Source organism: Anomalospiza imberbis, chromosome 8 (assembly GCF_031753505.1).
Source record: "Anomalospiza imberbis isolate Cuckoo-Finch-1a 21T00152 chromosome 8, ASM3175350v1, whole genome shotgun sequence".
Lineage (NCBI taxonomy): Eukaryota > Metazoa > Chordata > Aves > Passeriformes > Viduidae > Anomalospiza > Anomalospiza imberbis.
In genome coordinates, this window is record NC_089688.1 from 4,142,196 (window position 1) to 4,166,498 (window position 24,303).

Genomic DNA, 24,303 nt, shown 5'->3' on the forward strand with positions numbered 1-24,303 from the left:
CTGGATGTGTTCATCCTGGGCTGGATTTGTGCTGTAGTAGCTGAGGCCAAGCCTGTCACGTGCAGCTGGCTCAGCTGAGTGCCCAAGCACAACTTGGCTGCTGAGCCTTGGCCATCTTTCCCTGCAGATCCCTAGGGATGCAGTGATTCCTTTGGGAGAGGGGTAGAGGTTACCAGGATGTTGGGAATCCTTGATTCCCATCCTTCCCAACGTTTCCTACCATCCTTTCCCTGCTAACCTTTTTTTTTTTTTTTTTTTTTTTCCTCTAGGGACAAATATTCCTCCCTTCCAACCCAGATCCTGTGTTATTTCCCGTGGAGGCTGAACCAGCAGCACTCAGATGAATGCATGTCACAATCTAGGAGTAAAGAATTTCCCTCTAAATCCCTAAAAGGCAAATCATGCTGGGAAGGAAGCACAGGAATCAAGGTGACATGTCCTGCAGCAGCAGCAGGTGGGGTGATTTCACTGCCTAAAACCCAACAGCTCTGCTGTCTGTTCCTTTTATACTCTTCCTTTAACAATCCTGTGTTAATTTGAGGACTCCCAGGTTATTGGGAAGGCTGGAAAGCTGTGTCTGGACCAGAGAAGCTGCTCGAATCACTGTGACCTCCCAATTTGTGGAGCACTTTGCCCCCTGCTACCCAAACTCATTTGGCACAGGGAGCCCTTCAGCTGCCTTCCCTTCCCAGCAGAGTGGAAACGGTGCTCTGGATTTGGTGGAAGCTGCACCTCGTGCCTGTGGGCTGCTCCTTCCCCCTGCCCCCTTGGGGACAGATCCCATTTTTCACCAGGATTTCCATCTTTCATTTCCCACAAAGATGTATTTCTCTGCATGTTCCCAGCAGGAGAACCATGATGGTGGGTGTCTCTGTAAGGGCAGGAAGGGAGCAAATCCCCTCCAGCACACCAGGACAGGGCTATTCCACGAGCCTGGGCAGCATAATGCCCAGTGTGGCACCCGTGTGTGTCTCCATCCCTGGGCACAGTCCTGCCTCTCCTGCCCTCCCTCACCTTTTGGGAGGAAAGGAAGGGGGAGGCAGTGGTGGAGCCAAGGATGAGAGCCCTGGGATCACCACCCCCCTCTCTGTGCTTCTCCTGGCTTTAATAATCCCTCCCACGCCGCCATCCACGTTCAAGGTCTGTGCCTTGATGTCTCCTCAGAACTCCCATCCTCAGCCCCCAGTTATTTATGCATTTCCAGCCTGCAAGGCAAAAATGTGCAGCAGTAAATTAAACTGCTGGGAGAGACAAATATTTATTATTCTTGGCCTGGTGAGGGGGTAAAGTTTTGAGTTTATCCTTCGTGTTCCTCATTTAAACCGTGATGATTAATCAGCAGTGAGCAATTTGTTTCCCTCCCCCTGCCCAGGACTAGCTCTGTGTAATGCTAAATCCAAGCAAAGCCTGCTCAATATTTGATATATTTTAAACCTGCACTTTCCTTTTTCATTAAAAGAGCCTCTCACCCGCATTTCTGAGATAACAACTTGGAATAAAGTAGCTCTTTGTGAATGCTGGGAGAGCGACGCTGTCTAGGTCTGATGTCTGAAATGTAACACATTAAAAAATAATCATCTACCTGTGCAAAATTCATCAGATTAAATAATGGCCTTAATACAATTTCCCCGGTGACCTTTATTGAGGAAAGAAGAAATTCTTCCTGAGATACTAAAAATAACCACGACAAAGCAGAGTTTCTCTAAACTTTGGTGTTGTCATCCTCTCTAAACTCTTGAAACAAATCCAAACGTCCCCCCAGCATTAAAACATTCAGTTCTGCACCATTCTCTAGAAGCATCCCATCCCTGGAACCCCAAAAATCTGCCCCAGAATCTCTGCCTGGATTTCTGTAGCATTCCCAGGAACACCTGCCCTGAGAACAGCCCCAGGCCTGCTCTCACATTCCACCTAATTGGGTACCATGTGTGGCCACAATCTTCTGGGAGCAGAAACCATGATCGGGAGTGGTAAGCACTAAAAAAGGCAAATTTTGGCTTTGTTGCCCCCAAAAAATGATGTTTCCTACTCTCCAAGCATTTCAACAGAGTTTTGAAAGTGAAGAGAAAGATTTTCAACAGTTTGACTCAAGATTTTGTCCTTTCTCTTAGAAGACCTGCAGAAGAGCCACTGCACAGATACTTCCCTTCCCCAGATCCACTTGGGAATCCAACACAAACAACTTCCTTGCTGTTTTCCCCTCCAAGCAAAGCTTCCAGGACTTCCTGGAAGCCAAATATTGGCTAAACAGCACCAGTCTGTGCAAAGCATGGCAACTCCACAGGAATCCCACTGCCAGAGGGCAGGGCTGGATGGGATATTGGGAATTAGGAATTGCTCCCTGGGAGGGTGGGCAGGCCCTGGCACAGGGTGCCCAGAGCAGCTGTGGCTGCCCCTGGATCCCTGACAGTGCCCAAGGCCAGGTTGGAATCACCTTTTGCAGGGTTGTTGCTCCTGCTGGGTGACTCCTGAGAGGATGAATACAATTTTATCCTGAAAAGAGCAACCATCCTTGCCAGAAAGCTAAACAACATTCCAGCTGTCCTGGCTGGTGCCACCTCAAAGGCCTTGGTTTTCTCAGCTATGAGTGAATTACCTGATTCTGCTCCTGTTGTTGCTACAGCTTTGATCCAGCTCCAGCTTTAGCCTGGGATCAGCTGGGCTCAGTCCAGCACGGAAAGCACTGACACTTCCTTCTTCCAGAAATAAAGAAAAAAGGCAAAACTCCTCAGTTCTCATCTAATGGGCTTCTGAGAGCCAGCTGCCTCCAAAATTCACCTGATGAACTGCACTGCTCTTTGGGCCTGTCAAAGCTTGAGGTTTAACAGTGCTTTGTAATAAATGCACGTCTCCCTCAGACTACAAACAATGGTAACTCAGCAACATGGAACCATGGAATGGCTTCCCTTGGAAGGGATCTAAAGTTCATCTCACCACACCCCTGCCATGGGCAGGGACACCTTCCACTATTCCAGGCTGCTCCAAACCTGGACTTGGGCACTTCAGAGATCCAGGGGCAGCCACAGCTCCTCTGGGCACCCTGTGCCAGGGCCTGCCCACCCTCCCAGGGAACAATTCCTGCCCAATATCCCATCCATCCCTGCCCTCTGGCAGTGGGAAGCCATGCCCTCTTGTCACTCCATCCCCAGTACAGAGTCTCTCTCCAGCTCTCCAGCAGCTCCTTCAGGCCCTGCAAGGCCACAATGTGGTCCCCCCAAAGCTTCTCGTCTCCAGGTGAACAATCCCAGCTGTCCCAGCCTTTCCTCCCAGCAGAGCTGCTCCATCCCTCTGCTCATCCTGGTGCCTCCCCTGGGCTCTCTCCAGCAGCTCCAGGTCCCTCCTGTGCTGGCCCCAGGGCTGGGGCAGCTCTGCAGGTGGGGTCTCACCTGAGCCTAGGGGCAGAGGGGCAGAATCCCCCCTCTCCTGCTGCCCACGCTGGGGCTCAGCCCAGGGCACAGGGGGGTTCTGGGTCCCAGCTCTCACCCCAGCACCTTCCACCTTCAGGGCTGCTCCAGCTGCTCATCCCCAGCCTGGATCCATCCCAGGGGTTCTCCTGAGCCAGGGGCAGCACCAGCACCTGGCCCTGTTAAACCCCTAAGTTTCCCATGGGCCACTTCTGGAGCTTGTCCAGGTCCCCTGGGTGGCCCTGTCCTTCAGGAGAGTTTTAAAGTCACCATTTCTGCAGCAGCATTTGAGGGGTTAGCAAGCATGTGCAGGAAAACAAGGTGAGAACCACTTACCCCATCCACCAGCTGGAAACTTTCCCTGATTTTAACCTTTCCAGTTACACCTGGCATTTACTTGAGTAAACTGCTGGAAAATGGAGAAGCCACTTCCCAGCTGCCTAAAGCATCACACAGAAGGGACTTGGGGACAACAACCACCGTGGCTGTCATGCACTGCATTCTCCTGTAAATATCAAGCACTATTCCCTTGGAATGTGTGACAGTTCCCAGGAAGCATTTCCATGACCCAAACCAACCCATTCCCACTGGGTGTTTTCCTCAGCATTTGTTAAAAAAAAATCACTTTTTTTTTTTTTGTTTGTTTTCCAATCCCTTTTCCATTTTGCTGACTGTTTTCCAGATTCTGGAAGGATTCAAGCTGTGATGGGAGGATGCTGAGTGATTGTGCTGGGGCTTTTCTGCCAGCAGACAGAGACTTGTAACCCACCACGACCACACTGTCCTTTCCCTTGCTCCAAATTCTGGGTGCAGGGACTCCCCACCATTAATAAAAAACATATTTAATATTAATATTTGATTTCCCAACAGATCCCTGGCAGATCTGTGGGGCTTTCTTTATAGTCTTAAGTAGTAAATACTTAAACAAGGGAGAAAATAGAAATTGTTCCATTTTCCACCTTGCTTTCCTTTTCCCCTCCCAGTGGGAATTACACTGCCCTGCCACAACCCCAGAATTTCTCATTTGGATCTTCCCTGGTCTGGAAATGTGCCAGATGCTGTGTTGAGCCAGAGAATCCTGCTTGGAGGAGTGCAGGAATTAAATCAGTGGCAGGAGGGGTGATTATTACCTTGATCCACCAGTGAGTGCTTCTGCGACTCAGGGGGAAGCTGCTCGTGCCTTGCCTCAGCCCGACAAATTTCGGTGCTTAAACAGCTGTAAATTACATCCCAAGGCACAGGTCTGGAATTCTACTCCCTGTATCCAAAGCTGGGCTAATGCCTCGCTTCTCAAAGGGAAATAAAGGGGATTTTTTTTTTTACTGGCTCAGTCTGTGAGGTTCCTGCTGTTGGTTCTGGCTGCCAGCACCTGCTCACAGCCTAAAATCCAGAGTTACTCATGTCATGGCATCCCCAAAAGGCAAAGGAATTCTGTATTAATTGACAGGATGACACCCCCAGAAAATAAAAGGGAAAAAAATACCGCCCCACCCCCAAATCTTGTACATTTGAGGAAGATTTCCCCACAGTATTCCCAATTTTAAAAGTTTAGCTAAAATTTAGTTAATTTTAGATAATACAGCCCCCCATTGCTGAAAAAAGTGGGAATTCTGACCTCTCTGCATTGTGGGAGAAGCTCTGAACACCTGGACGGCACAAAGGAGCAGGTGGGGATGGAATTTCCCTTGGATAAGCAGGGACATCACCACTGACCACCAGTGTCCAGCCCCAGAGATACAGATGCTGTAGTTGTTTTAGAATAAAGACACGACTTCTGTTTTCCCTCTGAAAATTGGGAGAAATTGTTCATCTAAAAAGCACACGACCCTAATGAATATTAGGAACAGAAGTGATAGACTTTGCAATAAAAGTGAAGCAGTGAAATAATAACAGTGTCTTAAACAGGATTAAAATATAACATTTTACTCATTATTTCAAAGAATAGATTTTTTTTCTTTCTTCCATCAGTCTTATCTGTATGTCCAGCCTCCAGCTTAACTCCAAACAGCTGTTTTAGCGCCGGTCCCAAGTGCAAATATGCCAAGAAAAAGGAATTAGGGCAAAGAAACACCTGGTGGGTTTGTTTTTCCCACGTGTGAGAGGCTACAGTGCATTTCTCTTGCCTGAAAACAAGCACCATTGCTCAAAATATTTGGTCAGAAACCTCAGCTTGAGAAGGAGGTATTGGACAGAGAAGTCACATCGACACCACATGCAGACAGCTCCCAAAGACAAACATTCCCAGGGATCTGCTGGGGGTGAACCTCGGCAAAGGGAAACCCAACACAGCCATAGCAGCACAAAGTCCTTTTACTGCCAGAGCAGATCCATCCTCACCCAGACCTTGTGGCGAGGCCTCAGCAGCTGAAAGGGAAGAGAATGCTGCTGCCAGTCTCTTCCTTGATAATTACACACATTTATCTGTTGGCTCTTCCAATCTTTCCAGAGGAATCCAGGTTGTTCTCACAACTGGTTTGGTTTTACCCCAGAAAAGTTTGCACAATATGACACTTTTCTCATTTTTTCTTTTTTCTTTGCTTTTTTCTTTTGCTGCTTCATACTGGAGCAAACCACTTTTCTTTGTCTTTTTTTTTGGGTGTTGGTGACACCAAACAAGCAAAATTCTCAGCTCCCTGCCCAAGCTGTGACAACACACTCAAAACTTTGAGGTAAAACCAGAAATTGTAACCAGGTGCCTGAATTTATGTCGTGTATTTCACAGGTAATGGGTACTAAAAGTTTTGGAAACAACTCTGCGTGTGTGTCCTGAGACCCTTTGCCCTTCCCAGATCTGTCTGTGCACGTTCACCTCATAAAATATTCCCTTTTTCTCCTCTTTCCTCTGGGATCCATTCGTCTTTTCAGCACATTTGTGTTCAGTTATCAAAGTGGAATGGTGATTGCACCGCTTAACCCACCAGCCAGCTGGGCTTGGGAATGGATCCATCCTCTTCCCATTAATTCCTCTTTGGTGCCTCGCACTATCACAGGCTCATGGATCATCCTGCTTTATTCCAGAGGAATACAGCCATAGGATGACAATTACTGATAAAGCACAAAAGCTGGAGCTAAAGACCATGGAAAGAAGCAAACAGAACTGATGTGGAAAGAGATGAAAAGATGAAAAATTGACCGGAGAAGAAAATTGGAACTAGCTAATTTACAAAAGAAAATGAACAAACCACGGCCAGGTAGCTCTGAATAAGATTAATTGCTACACATTGCCTTCCTCTTTGCAATTTTTATCTTATTTCAGCTTCTCTTGCACTTTTCTGAGTGGCAGTGCTGTAATCTCAGGAACTTTGATTCCATAACTTTGCCAGCTTGGCGTTGTTTGCATAAATTGCTCTGACTTTGTAACTGGGACTTAAATTCCAGTAGCAGCCGAGGATTTGCTCCATTGACTTGGATGGGTTTATTTTTAATTTATTACTCTGAGGTCAGAAGGCAGTGCTTCGGATATAAATCTTGAACATAAATAGACAATTCCCAAATCTAGACAGTAGAGCCACAAGTACCATACAGAAAAGCAAAGCCAGGCAGGTATAGAACTGTCTGGAGGGTTAAACCAATGGGGGCTGTGCATTTATTAGTAGTTTACTGTTTATTAAACAAGAACTCCAGATCCAAAAAGAACTCATTAATTGAAACCAAGTAGTGTTTAGTGAAATGGGAGCCTGTCAAAACTGGGGAGGACAATGGATTGGTCCAAATGTGAGTGCAAGTTTTGTCTGGGAATTTTAAAGCGTGCCGTTTGTCATGGACAACGGATGTGCACCACACAAACTCCGTACATCTGCCCCTGGGTGACAATAAAAAGCGCAGTTTATTATAAACCGAAGTAAAAACCAAAATAAAAAAAATCAACTAAAATCACAGTTTTGTCATTGGTATGTGGAGGTTGTTCCAAGGGCCCATCCAGAGCTCCTCCTCGTCGGACTGTGTGTGTTCACTGTGCGACTCCAAGGGCTCCTTGACTTCCTCATGGTCAACAACCGATTCCTGCTCGTCTGTGCTTTTCAGTTTGGCCGCCCCGGCCTTTGTCACTACATTTTCGGCCCCTATAGTAGAGGAAAAGGAGACACTGCATGGCCTGGAGTTCATTTTGTCACTCAGGGATGGTCCCTTGGACAACGTGTTCAGCGGGACGCTCTCCTCATGTGTCACCGCCAGCTTGTCCAGTTTCTTGAACTGCTTCCCCAGCCTCACTGGGGACGTGACTTTTAAATTATTGCCCAGGCAGGCACGGCGGGTGCGGACCACGGAGCCATTCTGGGCCACATAGATGTTGCTGCTGCCGTTGGGTTGGAAGCCGGGGTTGCTCAGCCGGTTCCTCTGGCTGGAGTCGGGAGCGCTCTCCTCACCCGTGGAGCTGGTCTCGTACTCCGGGTCCACCACCAACTTGATCCTCTTCTTTTTGGCCCACTATTGGGACAACAAAAAGAAATGTCAGGGCAACCCAGCAGTTTGTTTCCCTGCCCTTTCTGTTCATTGATTAATAACTCTCATCAGTTTCTGTTAATTTTGCACCTTTCTCCTTGGGATGTGCGCAGAAACTGGAGGGCCCTGAGGAGGAAGCTGCTGTGTGAGAGATACCATTAAGAAACTGCTCCAAGGTGTAAATTCTAGGAAGGCCTTGGAAGTTTTCTTCCCCTGCATTGTGAATTCTGTGCACTGGCCAGCTCTGCTTTGTGTGCATCACACATCCAGCAGAGAAAATCCCGGGACATACACCAGGGAAAATCTTAGGCACAGCGCTGGCAAAACTGTCTGGTTACAAAAAGAACAGCTCCATGTAAGGCTTTGTGACTGTTCCAGACAGGTGGGATCAGTGGGAATGCTCAGGAAGATGGTGGAGAAACCAGGCTTTAGGTTTATATAACTTACATATTTTTTCAAAGAATTAATGCAAACAATTTCCACGCTGCTGTGACTTTGTAGCAGCAGTGATTGTTCTACGGTGAGCACACAACCCCTACTAGTTATTATAATTTATAATTGATCTTTTAAAAATAAATGCCTCCTTGCTGCACACTGAAAAGAGCTATTACCCTTCTTGAATGAATAATTCAAACACTTAGATGCCATCACAGCAAAACACACACAGGAACATGAGAAAAGCCACTTTTTAGAGAAAGAAAATCATGCAAGATACAAATAGGTGATTACTCTTCAGCTTTAGAGAAGTTACGCTCAGTAAAAATTACTTAGATGCCTATTTTATTGCTCCTGGCAAAGATAGACAATGTTATTCACATGGATATATTCCAGTGGATTTATTCCTGCTTAGTTTAAGTGGGATTTACATTAAAACATTGTGTGCAGCTACAACACTGTGTGTGTGGGGACACAAAAGGGCCGGTAAGTGACCATGGATCGAGTTCAAAGAGATGCTTGAATAAAATAAAATAAATAAAATAAAATTAAAAAAACAAAACCACTGTGCTGTGATAGGCAGGAAAGGCAGAGGTTGGGAAATGTAATCCATTTCCTTTCCTGACCCAGCACACTTGGTCCTCCTGCCTCAGCATTCCTGGCTTGTGCATCATTGGTGTTTGCAACCTGAATCCTGTGATGCAGAAACAGCCCAATCCCAGCTCACCCACTTATCCCCTGCAGTTTTGGGAATGTTGTTTTGCTGCAATTCCACTTGTCCTCCCTGCAAACAGAGCTGACCTTGACAGCAGAGAACTCACCTGAAGATTAGCAAATGTATTAATGCAATATTAACTTGTAAGATGAAAACATGGATGATCTTTAAATCTTTACATCCTCCTAGTCATGGATGACTTGAAAATCTTTACATCCTCCTCCTCATCATTTCCATTCTTCCCTAAATCCCATGTTTCATTGCTCCATGAAAATGAAACTTTCTGTATCTATGACTGAGTATATCTATAGTGTGTGTATATATATGTATATATACTTTTTTATATATCCACAGGGCTGGAATTAGTTTGGCTTTCCACAGTTGTCTCTCAAGGACAGTGAAATTCTGGATCAATATACTTTGCCCTTTCCTTTTGGCTGTCTCCAGCCTGTCAGTATTGCTTAGGAAAGACCACACAGAAGGCACAGCAAACAAAGCCACTCCTCACTGCAAACCATCACCTACTGTCACTCCTCTTTAAAAGGAGGTGGAATCACCCGTGGCCTCCGACTCCGTAACTCCAGTACCCAGGGGCTCATCTGTCTGGGACTGGCTGCTTTCCTGGGACACCTTTTTCCTTGTTTTCATTCCTTTCCTGTTGGTGTCAGTGCTCTGAGTCTCAGTCTCAGGGGACGTGGCAGTTTTCCCGGACGTGGCACTACCTGAGTTTTTTGTCCCTGTGGTACCTTTGGAAGTTGCACTGATTTCACTGTCTAGGCAAGAAGATTCATTCTTACTGGCAGTGTCCTCCCTGTCACTGTCCTCTGGATCAACCTCTTCTTCACTTTCCTCCTCGCTGTCCTCACCAGCAGCAGCTGATTGTCCTCCCTTGCCCCCTCCAGCAGCAGCAGCTTTTGCGTCGGCAGTTTTAGAAACTGCCTTATTTGAGCTATCTGTTGTCTCCTCTGCCTCTTCTTCTTCTTCTGACACCTCTTGTATGGTGTCCTCTATTTCCACACTGGCAGAGGAGGTTTTGCTCTTGTAGCTGGATCCCGAGGTCTTCCTGTAGCTTGTGTCCCTGTCACTACCTGAGGCAGTGGAGCTCACGGATTTCTGGCTGGAGCGTTTGCCATGGGAGCTGCCTGCCCTGCTTTTCACACTGGACATTTCCATGCTTCTCCTGCTGCTGGACTCACTGGTCCCTGACCTGCTGTAGGAGCTCCGTGTGGATGAGCTCTTGGACAGGCTGCCATCCTCATCGCTCTCAGAGTCTTCCTCATCATCATCCTCTTCTGAAGAGTCCTCCTCTGACTCACTGCTGGAGCTGGATTCAGAGTCCTCATCAGAATCCCTCAAATCCCCAGTTTCCTCATCCGAATCCACAGTGCTTTCCGTGGCCTCATCCTGATCCAGGGTTATTTTCAAGTAGTCTTTGTCTTCGGACTCAGAGCCGGAGCTGCTGCTCTTCTCAGAGGACTCATCTGAGGTGCGCCTCCTCCTCTTCTTCCTCCTCTTCTCATGGTCACTGTCCTCCTGCTCACTCTCTGCTGTGATACTGATTGAAACTCCTGACTTGGCTTCATCCCTTTCAGACCCTTCCTCTCCACGTGCCAAATCCTTGCCAAGGCCCTCCTGGAATTTCTTGGAGACGCTGATGCGCTTCAACACGTGGTTTAGTTTTCTCATGGAGGGCCTGTCATCCGTGGATTTCTGGAAGTAGCTTCCCCTGATCATCATGGGTTTGTCCCCGTCCGCTTGGCCAGCTGACAGCAGCTTGGCATAGCTGGAATCTTTCCTACCTTTCACTTTCTGCAGGATCATTGGGAATATCTTTGCTTTCTTCCACCGGGAATGGGCAGACTCAGCTCGTCCTACAGGTTTGTGGGCACTGACTGCCACGCGACTTAAATGCATCACTCCCTTTAGCCTCCTTTTTCCCTGGCTGCTCCTAAATCCTCTTCCAGGACCACGGCTGAGGTCCATCCCAACACCTACAGGTCTCCCTTCCATTTGAGGCCCTGCTGCCTGGCTTATACCTCTGCTGGGAGGGCCTCTGACTGGACTCAAGCCCTGCAAATTATGAAAATTAATTAATTACCACTTGAAAGAGAGTTATTGTGAATACCTGTACCTTAAAATAGTGCAGAAGATGCAACATTTATTTCCCAGCATCAAAATGAACTTACCTGTTTTAGAACAGTTTTCTAACCTAAGTTATGGGAACTGTTTGGGAATTTTAGAGTTTTAGAAAGTTCTAGAATAGGCTGGAAATGCACAACTACCTTACTCTGCAATGGAGAAAACACTGAAATGTTCTGTCTTCTCATTTAATACGGGATTAAGATCTGGCATTTATGACAATTGGGCTTTTTTTCTCAAAAGAAACATTTACATCAACTTTCTTGTGAGTGCCACTGACATTTAAAATTTTTTTTAGATTTCACTGTCAACTCTATGACAAATGAGTTTAGGTACTGCTTTTCTCAGTGGAAAGTCATCATTTATAGCAAGAATATTAGTAATAGACTCTTAGAGTCCAGGAATGGTTTTAGTTGGAAGGGACTTTGAAGCCCATCCAGTCTCACCCCAGCCATGGGCAGGGACACCTTCCACTGTTCCGGGCTGCTCCAAGCCCTGTCCAGCCTGGCCTTGGGCACTGCCAGGGATCCAGGGACAGCCACAGCTGATCTAGGCACCCTGTGGCAGGGCCTGCCCACCCTCACAGGGAGGAATTTTTTCCCAATATCCAACCTAAATGTTCCCTTTTTACATCTTTAGCCATTCTTCTTGTCCTGTCACTCCAGTTCCTGCTGAAGAGCTCTCCTCCAGCTTCCTTGTAGGCCCCTACAAATACTGGCAGGTTTCGTTATTTACTAATGATATAAAATGGAATTAGCTAAGTGGATTTTTCTTTGAACTAAAACCAGATGTGGATACTAATAGAAACTCAGCAATTCTTTTTTGTGCCTAGAAAACAAAAGGAATTTAATGCTGACAAACTTTATGGGTCACCAGAAGGCCCAACACTGATCTATACAAAAACAAATTCTAATCAATTACAGCATAGAACTGATGAGGCTCGGTGGCCCTTCAAGATGTTAAAGGGACAGAATGAGCCCTCTAGATCTTGTTTCTTACCTCCTCAGCTGCTGGCCCGTGAGGACTGTAGTAGTAGCCACCGTCGCTCTCCACCACAACCTCGCCGTACTCATCGTACATGCCCGACGGGGACAGCAGGCGCCGGCGGCTCCCGTACTGCGGTAGCTCGTACCTGCCAGGGACACCACAGCTCCTCAGGACGGGCCCAAATGAGCTCACACACATTTCTCACACCCCTCGTCACACAGCCAGCACTGCACATGTTCACACCCAGAGCGATGGGAACAGTTTTCCTTGTTTTCCTCCCTCCTTTTTTTCCTTAGCGGCAGCCAGATCCCAGACATCCTTCTGTTCCAACAGCCACAAGCCCCTCAGGGTAACCTGAATTTTGGGGTCTGCTGGATCAGTCAAGACCCCTCTAAGTACATCAACCTTCCTTCAATCCACCCGATTTTTTAGGGGGATCTTCCTTAATAATCATGGAATGAAAGAGCAGCTTCCCTGGGATCATTTCTGGAGAATGCCAGCAGAAATTCCTGAAGAGCCTGCAGTCCAATGGGCTTTATCAGAACAAGGCAGGATGGGGTTTCTTGAGGGAAATTTAAATGCCACAAGTCCGGATGGGGTTTCTTGAGGCAAATTTAAATGCCACAAGGCAGGATGGAGTTTTTTGAGCAAAATTTAGGAGGCTACAAGGCAGGATGGGCTGTTTTGAGGGAAATTTAAAAGGCCACAAGGCAGGATGGGGATTTCAAGGGAAATTTAAATGCCACAAGGCAGGATGGGGTTTTTGAGGGAAATTTAAAAGGCCACCAGCTGGCTGGAAACTGGGAGAAGAAAGGATTAATCCCTGAACTCTCCTCAGGAGGGGAGGAGGTGATGGAAATTAATCTCCCAGGAAGCAGAAATACACACACAAAGGTTATAAACCCAGCATGAGGGACAGGATGTGAGCTCTGTAAGTGGAATAATGACATCCCTGAACAAGCAGGGAGTTATCACACAGCCCCTCAACCTCTGAAAAGAGTTTTGTTGTTGGTTCACACCATTGTGTGACATAAAGATTAAAGTAATCCTGAGGTGAAGTGAAGTCCCATGATCAACTGCTGGAATAATAAACATCACCAGCCTGGAAAAGCAGCACTTTCAGAAATAAAGAGGAGAAATTGAACTATACCCATGCTCATAACTGTAGTAATCCTGGCCATAGTATTCCTGCCCTGGATCAATTCCAGACTCCATACTCAACTCCTAGAAAAGAAAAACACTGATTGAATGCAAACAGTGTGAAAAAGCCCCAAATGTAATTACTGATTTTATTATTCTTTATTATGTAATTACTTCTTCTGACTGCAGAAATGATCCTTATCCTGTAGAACAAAAATACCAACATCTCAAATTTACTCTTATTGCTTATTCTGGATACAATTTTGGGCCTAAAAGATTGGAAATAGAAAGATTTGCAATTGTACTGCACAGCAAGGTGCTAAAGCTTCCAGCACCAACTGCTCAGCTCAGCTCCAGCAGCAGTAATCCATCAGCAGCTGACTGACACCAGGAAAAAATCAGACAGCAGATGGAGAGCAATGGAATCATTCTGTTGGGAAATCTGAAACTGTGGGATGAAGCCAGTGGGAGCCACTGAAAGATGCTCATGGGAAAGATCATAGATCCCAGAGTGGTTTGGAAGAGACCTTAAAGCCCATCCATTCCCACCTTCCACTATTCCAGGTTGCTCCAAGCCCCACCCAACCTGGCCTTGGAAGTATCAAGATGCAGTAAATTTAAGGTATTTAATTAAAGTAACATAACTGGGCTTACAATGCCAGAACTTTGCTTTTTATCTAAGAGCCAGGGGGAAAAATTACCTGAGACAGACAAGTTCTTATTAGAAAATGATGTAAAAACCATTTCAAAACTTATAGAACAATTAAGAAATGAAAAATGGTGGTACCTCTGGTCTGAGAAGAGAAGGTCTCAGCAACTGCTGTTGCTACAAAAGAAAATGAGAAAGTGGTTAATTAGGCAGCAACAACTAAAGTGCAGATGACTGGTGTCTAAGACTAGTAATAAATGCTGAAACCATAGGTCCTTTGGAACTTTTTTATGGCAGGCAGCTGGAGACTTCCATACCCCGTGAGAACACGGAGCACCTGATGCAGTAAAATCCTTTCACAGTCCACCATTTCTTTTGCCTAAATATAAAATCAGCTTCCCAGTTTTGTGGTGATTGTCTGACATATTTAACTCAAGAACTTCTACCAGAGGCCAAGAGAACTAAGTTCTGTATTTAAACTAAGAGACACAAACCAGCTGTGTAAAGAGAGGAGAAAAAAAAAACCAGTAAATATCAACCTTTGTGATATTTTGTATGTATCAATGTATTTTGGAGAACTTTCCAATGATTAAATGAGATTGTACTGAAGGAAACTCTTCTCCCTGTTATTCATTCCTGGAGAAAATGATGCTGCAGGAGCAGCAGACCTCACAGAGCTGCAGGGGAGGTCCGTGGAGCTCCATCCCTGCCTGGAAGGTGATTGGGTGTGACATTGGAAAACACATCTGGCGTGGAGGGAATTCCCTGGGAAGCTCCTTCTGCCAGCTCCTTAAGCAACAATCTCTGAGCCTGGAGGTCACACTCCTGCCACAATGGATCTCAGCCCCCAGGGGATCTATGGCTCATAAACTTCTTGAATCACTTTCAATTTCTGGTCTCTAAAGCACTCAGTACCCGGGAGTTCCCCACACACAATCCCAGACTGGTTTGGGAATTTAAACCTCAGCTCATTCCACCCCCTGCCATGACAGGGACACCTTCTACTATCCCAGGGTGATCCAAGCCTGGCCTTGGGCACTGCCAGGGGCAGCCACAGCTGCTCTGGGCACCCTGTGCCAGGGCCTGCCCACCCTGCCAGGGAACAATTCCTTCCCAATATCCATTTAAATTTCCCCTGTGTCAGTCTGAACCCATTCCCTGTGTCCTGTGTCACTCCAGTTCCTGTTGCAGGGTCCCTCTCCAGCTTCCGTGTCCCTTTAGGCTCTGGAAGGAGCTGTGAGGTCTCCACAGGGAAGGTGCTCCAGACCCCTCAGCATCTCCATGGCCTCCTCTGGACCTGCTCCAGCAGTTCCATGTCCTTCTTATTTTGGGAGAACCAGAACTGTGCACAGAATTCCAAGTGGGGTCTCACAAGAGCAGAGCAGAAGAGGAGACTCCCCCACTCCCTTGCAGCCCACACTCTTGGGCTGCATGGGAAAAGCACATTGGTATAATCAATATTTGAAAGGTAATTGGGCACTGGCCTTACCTCTTGCTGTGCATATCCTCGCCTAGAAGTCAGAAAAAGATAAGAAATGAATTAGTATAATGCTGTGAGCCTGCACAAAGATGTCCATTACAATTCTTGCTGGAGAGGGGTGAAAGAGAATGTAATTAGAAATATAATTAGCATGGAAAGAAATGCATATCTCTAATACCAAATATGTTTTTCTTTGGGTTTGCTCTGGACGCAGGGATTGTTGCATGGGAAGGGTTAGAGATGCTTTGGGATCTTTTCTTGCTTTAGATTGTGAATGGATGAGGAGAAATCCCCAATCCCCAAGAGCCAGAGCATCCAGAGAGCCTCAGCACAGGGAAAGGGGAACTGGGAGAGGCCCTGCCCCATCCCCTCCCCACTGTGCCACTATCCACAGAGGGACCCTGTTCCCTCACACTTCTGCTTAAGCAGTGAAACAACTTCTCCTACTCCTGGAATTTGTGTATCCATCAGGAATTACCCTGGAGCTTGTATTACTAATTTCTTGTACCAACATCATCATTCCAATTACACCTTTCCTAACATTTGCCCAGTGTGGGGGAGGCAGATCCCTTTTCTTTGCTATCTGCTGTTATTTTGCCACAGACTTTGTGCTTCTGATCTTATGGGGAATTCATTGTTGGTTTAATTAATTTTCTCAGAGCCATCATTCTGGGCATGACCAATGCATTTATGTCTGTCAAGTTCTCTATTTTCACATTTCGTGCCTGAAAATTGAAATGGTTTCAGCAAAACTAGAGAACAAAAATTTAGGCCTTGGAATTTTTCTTAAGGATAAGTCTGGATTATTTTTATTATGGTTTTTAAGAAGGAAAGGGTAAATGCTCAAAATTATGTTAGGCTTAACCTAGGACACAGCCAGCAGTCATGGGAAAGTCTTTAATTACACTAAATAAATAATAAAGACCAGATAAATCCTTTTAATTCTTTAATATCCCTATCTCTAAATCTTCCTATTAATATTCAGCACATGGAATTGATTATCAGCATTGAATTAATGCTGTTGCCTATATAATATAAACCTCATGGCCAGATGAAATGAAGATTTATCATCCAAAGATGATCTGTGACTTTTCAAAGCCCACTCAAGGAGTGCTGGATTTAGTTTCCATATCGCCCACAAGAATCTTCAGATAAAGGAGGTCTGAGGAGAAGGAAGTCTATTACTCTTAATTGCACTATATTGCAGATTAAAGGCATAATATGAGTAATTCTAATTAAATTTGGAATTCAACTTTCATAAAAATAGCACCATGCTGAGTTTTGCTGATACTTCTGGAATAGTTTTGTGTGATTAGAAGGCACAAAAAGTCCCCAAAAGACATAAAATACCCATTCATTCACTACAGCACAAGGATCTATTCTGGCAGAAAGACAAAGGTCAGGACAACATCATTTGTTTCCAGGAAGAAATTAAAGCTCTCCACAGAGGGTGGGATTGCTTCTGGGAAATGCTCTCAGCCAGACTTCACTGCAGTCTGGGAATCTTCTGTGTGGAATGGGAAGCGAGGCCATGGAGCCTGTGAGGATGTAACAGGACAGCCAGAACATGGAGCTGGTACTTAAGGGGAGAGACAAAGCCAGAATGAACTCATATGGACAAGATGTGCCAAACTTTCCCCGCTAAAGGAGGTTAGAGGAACTGGGATTTGCATAAAGCAGCATTTCCTCAATTCCTGGCACCCCAGCAGGCGTTTGCTCTTCCATAACTTAAATCTCTTTTCATATCAAAAGCAAAATCATCACAAATCCCAAATACTACAGATACTCCTCTGAGGGAACAACTACTAATCAGTTTGCCCTGGCTCCTAAAATGAAGATATTCCTGCAGTTCAGAGCTGGAACTGAGAACAAATTGGGAAGGAGGATGAGTAACGATAACACTGTGGTTCAATTCCAGCTTTGTATGGAAGAGCTCTCCACTGATGCCATCCCTGCTCCTGCTCAGGACTTGGCCCCATCAAGGTGATGGTGAAAGGATGAGAGATATACCCAGAGTCACAGAGGACCCCAAGTGACCAAATCAGACAACCTGGGAGGGCTAAATTGTATATAAATACAAATTATTACAGATGTTTAACTTGCTACCAACTCCTATACTGGATCTAATCCCTTGCAGCACTGCAGAACTGCAGTACCATGGATGTGGAATGGTTTGGGTTGGAAAGGACCTTCCAAGGATCCTCTTCCACCTCCACTCACTTTCCACTATCCCAGGCTGCTCCAAGCCCCAATGTCCAATTTGGCCTTGGACACTTCCAGGGATTCAGGGGCAGCCACAGTTTCTCTGGGCACCCTCCCAGGGAACAATTCCTTCCCAATATCCCATCTAAATCTCTCCTCTTATGGTTTAAAACAATTTCCCCTGCACCACCCAGACATCTGAATGGGACAGTATTTCCCTGGTACAGCTTCTCTCCCAGACTAACAAAGGCCATTAAACAAAAGCCAGCAGGAGAACAAAGGCTGCATTATATCCAGAAAAAATGAATTCAGTTTTGTAAAGGTTTCAACTTCATAAAGATTTCCAGAATGAGAAAGTACACGTTCCTCATCAGTGAGCAGCTGATTGCCATGACCCCCTCCCAGACTGTTCTGAAATGATGAAATTAAGTATTTAAAGTGAAACTTCTGTGTGAGATCCACTCTTTCTGCTTAAGGAACATCCCAAATAATTGTAGCCAAACAGAACCATTGGTGTTTATGCTGTGAATGACTAAACACCTCCACTTTTACTATGTGACCTTACACACCACAAAATCAGGTCCTATTTGTGTCATATTTCACTGGGGATCTGCACGACAGTTGCTGTTTACAAGCTCTAACGTGGGACTTGGGTACTTAAATTTAAATTTCTGTCTTTGGGGTTGATTCAGTTGGAACATGAGCAGCCCAATAATTATTCATGCCCATCTCTGCCCTCTTCCCACTGTCCCCTCACCAGGAGCATGGCTGGGACACAGAGGGGAACATTTAACTCATATTCCCACTCTGGCTCTTCAATCCTAAAAATTCTCTACCTAATAGGTGCTGAGCTTTGGGGATATGATTAAAACATTGCAGTCATGCCACCTTTGGAGAACTGAGCATCAAAAAGGTGCACATCTCATAAATGACACAGATTCTGTTACAGCAAAAATAGGACAATAGGATAATCCCTCCCCTTACACCTTTAGCTACTCCTACACCTACCTTGATCCTACAACCTATCCCAAGAAGGGTTTTAAGTAAAGGAAAATTCTAATGGATCAGCAGAACTTGTAGGATGGAGTTCAAGGAGTTTGGCACTGGTACAAACAAAGAGAAACTACCTTGAGCAGCTTTTGACTGAAGCATCCACACATGTCCTAACTGCAGATTAAAAAAAAAAAAAAACCAAAAAAACCAAAACCAAACCAAACCAAAAAAACAAACAGGAGAAAAGAGAAAAAGCCAAGCAACATGGAAATGTTGAGTTTGATAAACAGTCTGATAAAGAATTAATTACCTTTTTTGCTCAGAATTACAATGTTGGTACTGAACTAGAGTTTTAGTTTTGCTTCATTAGGTAATACCTGCCTTTCCCATTATGGTTTTTCAAAATTGTCATATTAAACTTTTTAGATTTTGGCAAAGGTCTGAAAGGAAACTTGCAAATTGAACCAAATATTTAAATGCCCAAACTGCTTTTACTTACCATTTTTCAAAGGACAAGCTAATTTACATTATATATCCCTTTATAACTGACATATTTATGTAAATGTAAAGATCTGATTTAGACCACTGCGAGCAAAAATGCTGGTAAGTAAATCCACATTTTGTGGGTTTTTACAAGTACTTGGAAACCCTTCACCTGGTGCCACTAATCAGAGTGACTTTATTACAATTTAAGTGAGATGTTTCAGCTCGTGACAGACCAACATGGAAATTAAAGAGAGACAGCAACAACATGCACGTGCAAAATCATAAAAAACAAACAACAAATGCTTTGTACATGAAAGGAATTTAGAAAAGATAAATTTTACACATCCAGTTACAATATAAAAAATGCAATGGAAGGCAGAAGATGGAGAATAGGAGTGGGGACACAGCCATATTTTCTGAGAAACCAAGAGCAAACCCTTCTTCTGACTGGAGACAGGAACTGAGCTGCCAGCAAATGTCAGCAAAGCAGAGCTCGTGGAGCAGGGAGATGCAGTATGGAATTATGGAATGCCTGGGTTGGAAAGGACCTTAAAGCTCATCCCATGGGCAGGGTCACCATCCCAGGTTGCTCAAGGCCCATCCAATAACCTGGCTCACCAAAGCTGAGCCTGCTACTCCCAGGCCTTCCTTGTTTTGATGCCCAATATGTGGCAGAAGATTCCTTCCAGGTGGGGAAAAATTCCTTCCTTTTTATGAGCAAAGCAAGAGATTCCAATCACAGCTGCAGGAAAATGTGACTGACGTTACCTACGGTGAAGGCTGCTTAAAGAAGTATCGAGCCTGCTGCCATCTATGCCACATCATTGGGTAAAAATGGACAGTTTCCCCCAAGAATTTCCAGGAAACAGACTAAGAACCAGCAAGATGTAGTTCTGAGAAAACAACTTGGAGAATTGTATTTTACACCACAAATTTCCGAGCGAACGGGAAGCACAACGTCTCTCCATTTGGGATCGGGAGTGGGTAAAGTCATGTACAACAGAGAAAAAGGGGGAGTCAGGATTTCTGGAGAGTCTGAGGCAGATACTGTGTGCTGCATTAGAGTCCTTCCACTCAAAAAAAGCAGGGAACATCCACCTGTGAGCATTACAGAGCTGTTGACTGGGAGGGGAAGCGTTTCTCCAGCTCCTCCACAACACAGCTCAAGTTCCCATTCTGCTGGTTGTGCTCGGCTGCGGCTTCTGGAGTCGGGAGCTCCGGGCTCGGGGCTGGTTTGAGCTTGGGGACGTGCTTGGGCAGCAGGTGGTTCTTGTCTATTTGGCTGTACATGTTGGCCACTGACTTCTCGATGGCGGCCAAATTCTGAATGTTTTTAAGAATTCCTTTGAGCTCCCTGCGAGGAGGAAGCTCTGGCACTGCGGCCGGGGCAGGGACAGCTGGATGTTTGGCAGGAGATTTGGAATGCTTGGCAGGGGACAGGAGCTGCGTGCTAAGAGGAGATGGAGAGGAAGAAGAGGAAGAAGAATAAGAAGGAAGAGAAACTGCAGGTGGAGGTGGAGGATGTGGTGGCAACAGAGGAGGGGATGGAGGTGGTGGTGGTGGCAGTGGAGGTGGCAGCTGTGGAGGTGGGGGTGGGGGGATTTTAGGTGGATCTGGAATGCTTTCTACATTTTCTTTGGTCTGAGGAGCTAGAAAACTTTGGCAAAGTGGTTTCTTTATCCTAGATGACGGAGGAGTTGGTTTGCGAGTCGGTGGAGGAGAATGTTCTTGAGGGTCGTCATGGTGAGTTACGATTACAGCGGGGACCACGGCGGCCTCCACTTCAACTCCTTCAGCACAAGGCGTTGGAGAGGACAGAGAGGAGGAGCGAAGGTGGGGAGAAGCCACCATGCTTTTGGGAGACTGCTCTGGCGCACTCTCTCCCTCCTGGACACTGGCGCTGTGCGTGGGCGACCGTGCGGATTTCACCTCGGGTGACCTCACTTGCTTCATTTCCTGCAGTGCCTCAAACTGCCTCGCCTTCTCCTTCACAGTCAGCTTGGGGCCACTGATCTTTTGGAAGAGTGGACTGCTGATGTCGTCACTGCTATCGGGGTTTTCAGCTCCTTCCTCCTTGGCTGCGAGTCTCTGCTGCTGCCACTGGATGGGGTCCATGATAACTGGCCTACCCAGGGACCCTGACATGTGTCTCCTGGTCAGGTGAGTGGGCACTGTCCACGCCCGGTGGCTGCTCCCAAAAGAGGCCTCTCTCCAGGCCAGTCTTGAAGGAGAAAGAGTATCTAAAGTATCATTTCTTTTCCGTAGGAACCCAGAGGCAGTGGGGCTTTGAGGGAGACCTTCCACGTACAATGGGTTTCGGGTTGTTAGCGGGTTCTCATCGGACAAAAAAGTGATGTTACTCGAGGATTTGGGGAGGTTATTGTTCAGGGATCCATTGATATTGGATTGCTTGTGAGCCTCTATAGCACGGGAAGCAAAGCTGCTTATAACTCTCTGTCGGTCTCCTTCTTCTAAGACTGACTTTTTTCCCCTGCTTTGTTGGAAATGGTAGAGAAGAAAAAGACTTGAAAGAAAAGAAGATAATCACATGTGAGGAAACATGCATGGACATAGGTACTTATGAGAGAGAAAAAAAGAACTTATGACATGAATCAGAGCCATTAAATCACTTCTAGCAAACTACAACCCAACAGCAGGAGCACATCTACTACTGGCAAGACATTTACTTTTGCATCTTCTTTAAGGGGGAAGGAAGAAAAATTAAAACAAGTTGCTGCTTGCTTTAATTTGAAGCTGCGGAGCTACTTGGTGAGTTCAAAAATAAATTCACTTCTTGTTAAAAAAACCTCTTAGATTTCAAAATTATCAGTTAATGTTGTGGCTTATCCACCTAGAAGCACGAAACATCACAGAAGTATCAATATGTGAATGAATTTCATCTCTTGTGTGTATGAATTTCATCTCTTCATCATGTTGAACCCAATGAAAAGCCCCTGTGGTTAGGTAACATTGAATTTCTACAACAAATTAAAATATAATTTAAGATTGGTTTTAGTGACTTAGAGATGTCCAGTATTTTCACACAAGTTCTGAGTTAAAAATTCTAAGCCTTGTCTCTACCAAAATTTGAATTTTGACAAAGGATTAGGAGAAAAAAATGGAATTTTCCATGATTCTGTGAATGTTGGAAGATGAAGATTTGGATCTCTTGGTCACATCGTTCTGTGGGTTTTGGTGGTGTTGTTTCATATCTCAGAAAACATAACCAAATCCAAATTAATAAGAAATTAATCTCTGGTGGTTAAATATTCCCTAGCAAAATTGGAAGGGAAATTTAAATATGTAGAAGGAGTTAATTAAAAGATCTTCTTTTTCCTCTAAGTTATTTAAGATGTAAAAGTCCCCTGAGGGTTGTATTTAATAATAAAACACTTTTGTTTCTTAACTTTTGTTTCCTGTTTTGATCAGGGGCCACCCAGGCAGGGAATACTCAGCTTCCCAGTGTTCCAGGGAGCCAGGAGGACTGGAATTCCCGCACAGGATCCAGGGATCATTCTCTCATTTTTGTTTTGCAAAACAAAAGATATGCTCCACAAAGTGAATAAACTCTCCCCAAGCACTACAGTTTGCCAGAGCTGAGTGTGCCTAAGGCTTCCTCTGGGCTGAATGAATAAAAATAATTAACTTCACACTAATCAGAGAATCCCAGAAGGTTTGGATTGGAAAGGACCTTAAAGATGACCTAGCTCCAGCCCCCTGCCATGGGCAGGGACACCTTCCACTGTCCCAGGCTGCTCCAAGCCCCAATGTCCCGTCTGGCCTTGGGCACTGCCAGGGATCCAGGGGCAGCCACAGCTGCTCTGGGCACCCAATATCCCATCCATCCCTGCCCTCTGCCAGTGGGAAGCCATTCCCCCATGTCCTGACACCCCATTTTTTGTCCCAAGTCTCTCTCCATGTTTCCTGTAGCTCCTTCAAGCACTGGGAGGCCACAATTTGGTCACCCCAAAGTTTCCCCTCTCCAGGTGAACAATCCCAGCTGTGCCAGCCTTTCCTCCCAGCAGAGCTGCTCCATCCCTCTGCTCATCCTGGTGCCTCCTCTGGACTCTCTCCAGCAGCTCCAGGTCTCTCTATAAAGGAACTCTGAATTCTGAAGCAGCCAACTTTGAGGTCAGCCAAGCACTGCGTCTACTGAGAGGGGAGAGAAGCAGCAACTGAACTTGAAGGAGCCCCTCCAGCAGAAAGCTCATGCAAGGTGCCACCACCTTTCTACCACTGGAGCAGATTATTTCAAAAGCTCCTCAGCCTCTTCCTTGCTCCACATGAGGCCTCTGAGAGCTGAGGCGACCCCACCATGTTTTTCTGTTTGTGTGGAGCTGAGGACCAGAGAGTTCAGGTTCTGTCAGCTCAAAGACTCTACAGGCCTTGCACGGGATTGGAATTAACAGCCAAGGAAGGTTTAAACACAGCCATAAATCCATGAACTCCCAGCAGACATCTGTTTCTGCACTCAGTGTTTTTTGGTGGGTTTTTTTTTGTTTGTTTGTTTTTGTTTTTTTTGACCCTTTGGCTTTAGAAATAATGCCCTTCAAGTTCAGCAAGCACCCTTCCTCTCTCTGCTTCCAAGAAGAGAGATAAAGAAGTACAGAAGTATTGGAACTTCCCAGTAAATGTCTTTCCTGCTCAATGGACAAATAAAATATGAACTTCACCTTGCAAGGTTGGATGGGAATTGCTGGAAGGGAAATTAACTAATTTCTACTAGCTACAAATATTAAGAAAATGAAATAAGCTTACTTACTGATGCCTAAGGATCCAGAGACAGGGGAAAATGAAAATGGTGAGACAAGGCAGATTTAAAACTAAAGAGCTTTGTTCCATTTCATTCGCTATAAACACCAAAGAAAGCAAACAAGACACTGCAAATGAAAGATGACAGACTTAGGACAACTAAAACAGGGAACAATGTACTAAAACTCATGAAAAATGGCAATAAAAGATTTTTCCCAAATAAGAATTTCCTAAGGTATACCTGTGCCCTGCAGTAAAATATTTAATGGGAAAGAAAAAGTTATTTTGTAATTATATTTATTGAAGCCTGTTATTTTCTTGCAAATCCTATGGATTTTGACTTATCTTTGAAGGATTTTTGTGTTTAATCAGTTCCTCAGCATGACAGATAAGCCTTGGTTGTATGCAAAGACATCTGAGAAAAAATATTCCAACTACAGCACCTTTTTGGTGCAATGAAGACTATTTTTTGTCCAAATTA

General features: G+C 45.4%; 1 protein-coding gene and 1 long non-coding RNA gene across 27 annotated transcripts in view; one reads left to right on the forward strand and one right to left on the reverse strand.

The window, feature by feature from the left end:
• The first annotated feature begins 302 nt into the window (after positions 1–302).
• LOC137477817 (uncharacterized) lies at positions 303–5,683 on the forward strand. The gene is made up of 2 exons (XR_011001195.1): positions 303–454; positions 4,388–5,683. It is a non-coding gene; the product is annotated as an uncharacterized lncRNA (long non-coding RNA).
• A 1,121-nt stretch (positions 5,684–6,804) lies between these two features.
• Positions 6,805–24,303, reverse strand: part of PCDH15 (protocadherin related 15) — a 626,487-nt gene continuing 608,988 nt past the window's right edge. For 20 of the 26 annotated variants that reach the window (XM_068197023.1, XM_068197024.1, XM_068197031.1 and 17 more), the window contains 6 exons: positions 15,399–15,420; positions 14,048–14,086; positions 13,271–13,344; positions 12,133–12,265; positions 9,520–11,064; positions 7,692–7,829 (listed from right to left, as the gene is read on the reverse strand). In XM_068197023.1, coding sequence (XP_068053124.1) covers positions 9,532–11,064; positions 12,133–12,265; positions 13,271–13,344; positions 14,048–14,086; positions 15,399–15,420 — 1,801 coding nt within the window. In that variant the 3' untranslated portion in view covers positions 7,692–7,829; positions 9,520–9,531. Of the gene's footprint in view, positions 7,830–9,515; positions 11,065–12,132; positions 12,266–13,270; positions 13,345–14,047; positions 14,087–15,398; positions 15,421–19,690; positions 21,595–24,303 lie in introns of those variants that run through there. The other 6 variants (XM_068197046.1, XM_068197047.1, XM_068197043.1 and 3 more) reach the window with 4 other exon arrangements.